General features: G+C 37.2%; 1 protein-coding gene across 1 annotated transcript; it reads left to right on the top strand.

The window, feature by feature from the left end:
• The first annotated feature begins 1 nt into the window (after window position 1).
• LOC100373076 (complement component 1 Q subcomponent-binding protein, mitochondrial-like) lies at window positions 2-9,939 on the top strand. Its single transcript, XM_002737554.4, has 5 exons — window positions 2-272; window positions 1,514-1,655; window positions 7,861-7,933; window positions 8,377-8,589; window positions 9,327-9,939. The coding sequence occupies exons 1-5, from the start codon at window positions 2-4 to the stop codon at window positions 9,471-9,473; spliced, it is 846 nt and encodes a 281-aa protein (XP_002737600.3). The 3' UTR covers window positions 9,474-9,939.
• Window positions 9,940-10,026: the final 87 nt, after the last annotated feature.

Genomic DNA, 10,026 nt, shown 5'->3' with positions numbered 1-10,026 from the left:
CATGGCATTTTCAGCTGTACGATCAATATCTGGAGCAGCCTGTAGACTTCTGATACAGACACGCCCATCAAATGTGTCAGCGACAACATTCAAGTCGCTTTTGAACTCTAGTCACCAGAGCCAAACATATCGTGCTTTTGCCAGATCCATGTGGTACATGAGCGGGTCAAATAGGAAGTGCAGTGGCTCCACGATAGAAGACGTACATCGTGCGTCTGTGAAGTTGAATGGATGGCCACAGAGGTGTGCGTGTTGTGGTCTTCACACTGAAGGTAAATGCGTAAATATATAAATCATGCTCAATCATATAATATTACTAGATATATGTGTATACCAATGGTAAATATTTGATTTAATTTACAAGATTATCATTGAAATGAAAGGTGGGTTACTGTTTACTGAATTACGATATAGTTGTGACTTGACTTCCGGTTGGATGTCATTTACATGTGGTTCAAATATGCATGGTCATATTTTCATTCTGTGGACACTGAGGGCGCTATTTATAAATATTACATCATTGAGGACAGGGGGGATTGGCACGAGAGGGCGCCATCCGATCTGAATGGAACGTTTCGACGTCAGTCGTCTGTAGCCCATCGTCAAAGCAACAACGTCCCGTTCGCAAACAGATGAAATAATTTCAGCAATTTCTTTACAGAAAAATCCTCAACAAAACTTAGGAACATTTCATGGACAAATACAGGCTTCAAAATTATGTCTATTGCAAAACAATTCAACCGACAACCAGCAAAACGCCACAATTTCTTGCTGGAGCCCGAGTTCTACGCGTGATTTTATTGATTTTATTGATTTAGAGTTCAAAACTGTTCCATTTCAAACTGCGCATGCACACACACTGGTTTCTCGAAATGCATACTAATTAGGTAACTTGTCACTGATAAAAGTCACCGAAAACATTTTGAGCAATTTTGAGCAATAGTACTAGATTGAAATTTAAACGTGCTTCTGCATTCTCCATGAATATCGCAACTTGCTATGATCATGGTAAAGAGAAAACCTGTGCTTACTTTCAACAATTAGGTGGAGTCCGATCGAAAAACGTGTTTCAAAAAATACTTTTACATCATTTTTCCGATTATTTTTTCAGCTCTTAACGATAGAATCAGTCAATTTAGAACTAACATGTATGCTATCAGAAAGCATTTTGGCACAATTTTACTGAAAAGATGAGTTTTTCTTTGCTCATGAATATTAATTTATGCAAATGAGACGATTATTTCAACCAATCGTGTCATGCAACTCCCCAGCTGATTGAGGAACAACATACAGGCAGCACTATCCCAGTGTTAGCCCTGGTTTCACAGCTTTCATTGACCAATATTGTCGATGTTGGTTTTACCCCTTTGCAGTGAATCCAAGAGTGTCCAATTTCGAACCAAACAAGACAACTGTTTGGTAAACAAAAACATTTTTTTTTTTTTTTTAATTGAGCTTTTTCATGTTGCATACTTCTATTGAATTGACTATTATTTTTTTTTCTATAATAAAGGGGATAAAGAGTTATCAAAATATCTTCAAAATGAAATCAACCTGGAAAAAGATTCCCACAATGATCTTCCTAAATTGCCTGGATTTGAAGTGTCAATGGATGGAAGCGAAGGAATTCTAACAAAACTAATGGATGGTGAACAGTAAGTCTTCCACTTCAATGCATATGTAATAAAAAAGTTACCAATTATTGCCTTGTAAAATGAAGTGTTTCTGGGCTCTCTCTGGAATTTGCTAGGTAATAGTAAATTTACTAATCAAGAAAAAAAAGTATTAGTAAACTTTGTCTGGAAACTGCGGAGCATTTTCCTGCGACCGAGCACAACGGGGAAGGAGAGGGAGGTGTCTCCTCTGTCGTCCGCTGAAAATGGTGCTTGCTGGTGCAACCTGAGCTCTAATTTTGTGTGTAATTTTATGACATCAAATTAGGCAGTCTGCTCCACAAAATGTACCATTGATGATGGTACAACAAAACATCACAACAAAATATGCAATGTAGACACCAGAACCTTTATTTGAATAACTCAGTATTAATTAAACATATTCATGATAAGCTCACATTGTTAACAGTGGGAAAAATAGTCATTATTCAAAAGTTCACTAAGTTCACTGCCTAGAACACAAGTCATCCTGTGAATAAATTTTCACGGGAAATGTCTCAGAAAAAAACTCTATGCCAATCAAAAAGCTGTATATTATTATGAAGTAATCTCCCGTGCTCATCATGCAAACCCGCATGTTGACGTTCATGACGACACAAAATGACTATTTATTTTCATCTCAATGCTAAGAATGCCCGGTAAGAACAGTGTTCTCCCCAGGCCTCTGAAGCGACACGGTACCGTGACGCTTGGACACTCGGCCGTGATGCTTGCCCTTTGTCCGTGACGCTTGGTCACTGGCCCGTGATGCTTATTGCTTTGTTTACAAGTGTCAGTCTCGTCTTGCACGAATTTAAAACAGTAACATGTATTGATCGAAAGGTAATCCCGCTTTTGTTAGCCATACAAAGACAGTGATAAAAACGGAAGTCTGCAATAAGTTGCGAAGTCTTTCAAGGATGCAGAGCCGGGGTGCAGAGCCTCCAAATCCAAACAAAAATACTAGAGTAGCAATAATTTGCCCATTGCACGCAACGGCAACAATGTGACAAAACAAGTCACGGCGTACGTCGGGAAGATCAACCCCGATTTGCTGCACTCCGATTTTTTATCACTCAATCGCCGGTGATATTAATTACCCCAAAATTAAAAAAAAACAAGTGAAATTAAGTCGCATTGGAAAGAAAAGTGTGAATAATTCAACAGCAGACGAGACGGGTTAAGAAAAAACGAAATACCCCATTCATAGGATGCCTTAGTAGCGAAGAACGCCGCCCTAAGGCGACATAATGCACGTTGCAACCTTGTGACCGATGCATGCTGGGTTACAGGGGGGCTCTGATCGAGGTAACAAAAATGGCGGCGCAGAGTGCATGTTTTTCCGCAATGTTTAAAAACAACATCTCGTTGGCGATGTTGATGTATTGCCTATGATAATAGTCAATGAACCGTTTTAATAAACAATTTGTGTATTTTACACCAAAAAGTCAGATACCGATGATCGCAATAGCAGCAGTGAATACCTGTCCAACGCAATGCCGACAGCTGACAATGTTACGGTGATCGTAGCGTTACTCACAAGGTATATAGCAATGAAAAATCGCCGACTATTAGTGCCGAACTGCCATTGTAGAATTTTTTTCTAATTATTGATTTATTTCAACATATTTCGATATCTCGCCGACTTTATAAATTTAACCAAAAGATGTTTTCCCCCGACGTTATATGAACTGACAGTGACATGGGCACTAAAACTTGTACACAATGATGAACCAGTTACATCCATGGATAACATTATATTCACTGACTAGCTATAACACAAGTTTTTCAATTTGTTTTCCTTTTTATGCTGTCCTATTTCAAACTTTATTTGACTTGATACAAAAACATAAAATACAATGCAGTAAAATGATATAAAATTTATCAAATATAAAAATATCTTGTCTTAATTGTATTAATTAATTGTATTAGTAGATTGACCAAATTGGTTGGGAAAAACTGATTACTAGTATTATGCAAATATAATTATGCAAATTAGATGTATTGTTATGCAAATTGACCGTGATGCTTGACATGAAGTCTGGGGAGAACACTGAAGAATGTTACACAAATTATAGTATTTTTCGATCAATTTGCTAACATTGTCTCACCTTCCATTAGCTGTAGAATCATAGCCCTATGTTGCCGACCGCATTATTTACGTGACAAACACTGGCCGGCCCATGTTCGACATACAACAACAAAAATAAAAACAAGACGTCCGAATGAAATTGTTAGGGCAAAATTAGATTGTATGTCGCACCAAACCGCAGCTAACCTTCCATTATTTCTGAAATTGTGCTGCAGTACGATCAACTTTCCGTTTCTTGGTGCTGTCAGGGTTAAGACACCCATGGGTTTCTGGTTCTGAACACGATTTAGCGGTTTCTCCATCTCGTCGTGAAAAATACTCGTCAAGCAGTTGTCTGCTTTTTCTTGACGTAGTCTCCATTTTCAATAAATAAACAAATCACGTGTTTGATAACTGCGACATGAAACCGTCCCATACTGAGAGTAATGTGGCGGGGTATCTTAAAGCGCATGTCGACAAAACTACGCATGTGCGATGACACCAAAACAACTTTAGAGTGGAAAAATACATTCAGTGGCAGTTCGGTGTTGATCGCGATCACCATGCATGTAACAATTGTTGCAATCTTAGAAGTAACGGGACATTGTTTAACTTTAAAATGGCAATCACTCAAACCGTAACACGCGTGATGATCACAGTCGAGTCTTGACAATTAAATGAGGGCGATTTGCAAAGGGTATTTTGTACAAAATGTGTTCGTAAATCCTACTAATAGATATTTATTTTGTTCGTAAATCTTGTCCAAATTTCGTAATTTACGACATTTGCGAGCAACAGCGAGAGCACAGTGTTTGTAGTTCAACGAATTTTATGATTGTGAGCATTGTTGTTACTACCACCGCACTTAGTGTTAAAACACCAATACTGTGCGTTAACGAGCACATTTAATCGTCATTTGGCTATGTTGTTTTAAGATATGAATCCGACACCTGCTTTTAAAATTTGTACACCACTACCCATTTATAAATAAATTACCATTATTTTGAGGTGTAAACCAATACAGCTTTTGAAAATATATAATGAACTGTATGTCATATTTGTGTTTTATTCCTAATATAATTTTATTCTGAAATTTTCAATGAAATATTTCAAACATTTTAGTTTGAAGTTTTTTTTTTTTTTTACCGTACTTATCAGAGTAAGAGCCCATGCGTGGACAAACGCCCACACCCCACTTTTGACACAATAAAGAAGTTGAGGTCATATCGGGGCACACACCCAGGGGGTCTTTTTCTACCCAAAAAAATAAAAAAAAAACTATTTTCCTATTCGTTGACTGTGGTTGTATTAACAGTTGACTTTCTTGAAGTCTGTCGTGATGCTTACAAAAAATTACAGTCAGCAAGTCTATCAAAATATATATTAAAGCAGAAACGGTAGTTCTCTTTTTAGTCCCCGTTCGGACGCAGTCCGAAAACGGGGACTTATGTTTTGCCCTGTGTGTGTCCGTCCGTGCGTCCATGATCACCTGTATCTCGAACATGCATGGACCGATTAAGTTCAAACTTCACTCGTACATCACACATTATATGGGACATATGCACATGCATTTTTTTCATGATCCGATTAACGATAGCTGAATAGCGGCCATTTTAAGGCCGAAAATGCATCAAAATCGCACATTTTCACCATTCCGGACCCGGATCTCAGTTATGCATGGACGGATTTTGTTCAAATTTGGTACATACATTAAACATAATAGGACCTTGATGCACGTCATTATTTTTTTCTGGATCAGGTTCGAAATGGCCGACTGGCGGCCATTTTGTTTTAAAGAATTCAGTTCTGGATCCGTATCTGAGACATGCTTGGATTGATCGAGTTCAAACTTCACACACACAAGGTACATCATGTCACAAATATGTATGTGCATTTGTTTCATGATCTCATTAACGATAGCCAAATGGCGGCCGCTTTAAGGCCGAAAATGCATTGTAATCGCACATTTTCACCATTCCGGATCCGGATCTCAGTTATGCATGGACGGATTTCATTCAAATTTGGTACATACATTAAACATAATAGGACCTTGATGCACGTCATTTTTTTTTTTCGGATCAAGTTCGAAATAGCCGACTGGCGGCCATTTTGTTTTAAAGAATTCAGTTCTGGATCCGTATCCGAGACATGTCTGGATTGATCAAGTTCAAACTTCACACACACAAGGTACATCATGTCACAAATATGTATGTGCATTTGTTTCATGATCTCATTAACGATAGCCAAATGGGGACCGCTTTAAGGCCGAAAATGCATTGAAATCGCACATTTTCACCATTCCGGACCCGTATCTCAGTTATGCATGGATGGATTTTGTTCAAATTTGGTACATACATTAAACATAATAGGATCTTGATGCACATCTTTTTTTTTTTTTCGGATCAAGTTCGAAATGGCCGACTGGCGGCCATTTTGTTAAAGAATTCAGTTCTGGGTCCGTATCCAAGACATGTCTGGATTGATCAAGTTCAAACTTCACACACACATGGTACATCATGTCACAAATAGATATGTGCATTTGTTTCATGATCTGCTTAACAATAGCGGAATGATGGCCATTTTAAGGCCGAAAATGCATCAAAATCACGTATTTTCACAATTCCAGAACCGGATCTCAGTCATGCATGGATGGATTTTGTTCAGATTTAGCACAATGTGTTGTACATATGCAGGTGCATTTCGGTCATGATCTGCTTTGAATGTATATGTCACTCAAATATGAACGGAACGGGGACGTGTCATTGACAATGACTTGTTGAAATATGTCGTGGCCCTAAAAAAGGCCGGCCTTTCGATTTGTGCTTCTTTAAAAACGATTCAAGCAAATCATACAAGGAGAACCGCTAAGCAAGTGTCGCACTCATTCGGCTTTAGCGTCGTCGACAATGAAACCAATGTTGCAATATTTTAGCAACCCGTACCAGGGAGAGTGTTTGAAATCGCGTTATTTGGGCTTTATAAAATATTTGCTAGCAGCTTGCGAATCCATAACTGGGACCAGCAATTTTGCAATGTCACGCCGATGACTGCCAAATTTGTTTCCATCTTTCATCACCGCTATTGCATTTCTGTCATGAAAACTATTCTTCTGTCGTTGGATAAAAAAAAAACTGACTATTTCAAGTCCACCGCGATATCCATATAGTGAGACATTCCAACCGCCGGAACTTGCTGAATGATAACTTTCACCGTGATTGATAAGCATCGAGTCTGATAGGAAAGCAATGTCACGATTTGACCTTTATGATGAAATACTAGTAGTGATGTCATAAAGCAGATGCATAAAGGTCAAAGATGATTGCCAGACTGTAAACAAAAACATCGTGTGCCATCGCAGCAGAGCAACCCCATTTTCTTGTCTCTTTATTGTGATTAGACATGAATGAAAAGTGCCAAGCTGACAGACTGCGAAATCTGTGGATTAAAAGTGCTAAGTCCAAATTGTGTGGGACGATATCGACGAACTTCAGGAAGAAGTTGTAGGGATTTTCTCCGACGGCTACAATGACTTTGAGGGTTTTGGGTTTGACGAAGATGGCAATGAACGTACAAACAGCTATGAATTTTTATAATTTTAACTGTGTAAATTTGTAAATTATAATTGATCTTGAATGACAGTTGATTCGTAATTTGTCGAGACCGGAAATCATTTTACGCAGTTTAACCCCTGACATTTTAATTCATTTTGAGTTCACGCGTACTGGGCGTTTGTCGGCAGGAAAATCATAATTCAAATAATTCCTCACTGTCGATTTTTATTATTTCTGGTTTATTTGTCATTTTATAAGCAATATGTTAATTTTGTTTTACTTCTGATGTTGCATATTGTTCATTTATTTCCGTTGCATGTTTTCATTTGCCGTTCTATTCCCTGCTGCAGTTCGATCTGCGTGTTGTAAATTTTTGCGAATTTTCGTTTTTTTTGCTGGGGATCTCCTGGCAAACGCCAACCCCTATTTTTTGGCAATTTTCCATGTTCAGGACCCTGGGCTTATACCTGGATAAATACGGTATTGTGTAATTCAGACTAGTAGAGTTGATCTGGATTGTTATTTTTTTCTGAGTTATTTTTTCCTCCGTTTTCAGCTTAACATAACATTGTACTTCCCTCTCCAGGATAACAATAAAATTTAACGTCAACCACTCTGTAGAATTTGAAGCAAGTGGGGAAGGAGATGAAGATGGAAAGGTAAAATTATGCAAACCATTTAAACCATTCATATTATGCTGCTATTTAGACTCTTCTAGTCAAGTAATATTTAATAATGTATCTGTTCTATATGCATTCACTTGCGTAAATGACAAAGGTGCATGTATGGTCAAAATATGTCACATTTTAATGATTCAGAATACACAAAAAGGGCAAGTCTTGTTTTATATAGATATTCAGTTGTTTTGAGATTAGACATTTTGTCCAAACTGGCAACTAACATCATGGAATAGTTTTAATTATTTGTCATACTTTGGGTGTTTAACAATAAATTTAACAGGAAACACTTAGTCTGAAATTATTGAACATATTTAATGACATTTTGAAATAATGTCTGGTGTGAATCTGAATTACTGTTGATACTACAGTGGTGAAAGCTTTGGTTTTGTAGCCTTACAGTTTGTAAATTGTTTCCTCCACAGATGCAATCATATCCAAATTTTGAAGTCACAATTGTTAAATCTGGCAAACCTAAAATCTCTATGTCTTGTCGGTTTATAAATGACGAAATGGACAACGACGAAGCCCAACAAGAAGAATCTGGAGAAGACTACTTCCTTATTGATGAAGTTGTCATTAGCAACGATAAGGTCACAGAGAAGACATATGTCATGGGGTCAGAAGTCATGGCTGGGGTAAATAAATTCACTTGCTTTATGATCATCATTTTCATTCAATACAGCTGCTATCAGTGAAATCATATCCCATTATTCAATTACATGTACCAGCTCAGATAATTAAATTATATAATACAAATTGTAATAAAAATAATAAAAACAATTTTCCAATCATGGATGAAACTTGTTACCAGCTGTCATCACACAAGAAGCGAGTGTGGCTCAAATCTGTCTTTCACCACACAATGCAGAAACATTTCACACATATCACTAGTATGGCCAAGTTTTGAGTTAAATTATTTCTGAAACAAAGATAATTTAATTACATTGGAGCAGTAAGCTAATCTATGAATTGAACCTTTCTATTTGAATCTCTTATCCACCCTTTTTCAGTACCCCATCTCAAACAGTACAATGTTTTGCATCTCTCGTTCCCCATCTTGGTCGGTGACAGGTTTTTCATCTCTTGTCCTCAAATTTTGAGACATGGTTTATCATTTTCCATTTCAAACGATGTGTTTTTCATCTTTCATACCCATCTCAATGGATGACATGTTTATCTATTTTGCTTACCCACATCTCTAACAGTAACATGTTTTTCTTTCATCCTGCATTTCAATCAGTGCTATCACTTTTTGCACCCATGTTAAATGGTAACACATTTTTAATCTAATTGTTCCCCATCTTAAACGGTGATATGTATATCATCTTTCGTACCTTATCTCAAAGGATGTTTTCTTATCCTGCATTTACAGGAGCTGTACGACATGCTGATGAACATGCTCAGCGAGCGGGGGATCGACAACGATCTGGTTGAGAAGATTTCAGTCTTTGCAAGTTCAATGGAACACACACTCTACATACAGTTCTTAGAAAAACTTAAAAACATCACCAGTAGTTAAACCTGCAGAGCACAAGTTGATATAAAAAAAAACATGCATGTTCGTCTTCAGATTGGCAGTATGTAAATGAAATTATTCTGTTCATGTTTATTTTAAATGATAATAAATCAATTCAGACCCACCAGCCTCTACTGTATGTACCGGGTATGTTCCATTGATACTAACATTGTATCGTGGCATGTACAGTTATGATCTACCATGATTTTTGAAATTCATTCATAACACCTAACTCATACTTCAGTTTCTTGTTTGTACGTTATTTTTATTTTGGAGCGTCAACTAAATATCATACGGTAGGGAATACTGTGTTTTATTTTTGCAAAGAAATTAGTTTGACAGGAAGTGATTTGCTGAATGTGATGGAAACAGAAAAAATCTTTATTTTTATGCTGTAGGTGCTAGCCATTGAGATTTGTGTAAATTCATGTGTATTAAAGATGCAAATAAACAAGCGTAATCTCACAAATTGGTCTTATTGATTACAACAACTCAGATGACCACAAGATATAGTCTGAGCTATACAGAATAGACTAAAGAGCTGGAACTCTTCCCA

Source organism: Saccoglossus kowalevskii, chromosome 16 (genome assembly GCF_978046115.1).
Source record: "Saccoglossus kowalevskii chromosome 16, keSacKowa6.1, whole genome shotgun sequence".
Taxonomy (NCBI): Eukaryota; Metazoa; Hemichordata; class Enteropneusta; family Harrimaniidae; genus Saccoglossus; species Saccoglossus kowalevskii.
The sequence above is the reverse complement of the archived record's forward strand: the minus strand, read 5'-3'. Positions and strand labels throughout refer to the sequence as shown.

Coding starts and splice junctions, on each gene's coding strand:
- LOC100373076 (XM_002737554.4), top strand. CDS start 2: ATGGCATTTTCAGCTGTACGATCAATATCTGGAGCAGCCTGTAGACTT. Junction 1,656..7,860: donor AAACTAATGGATGGTGAACA/GTAAGTCTTCCA, acceptor TTCCCTCTCCAG/GATAACAATAAAATTTAACG. Junction 7,934..8,376: donor AAGGAGATGAAGATGGAAAG/GTAAAATTATGC, acceptor TTTCCTCCACAG/ATGCAATCATATCCAAATTT.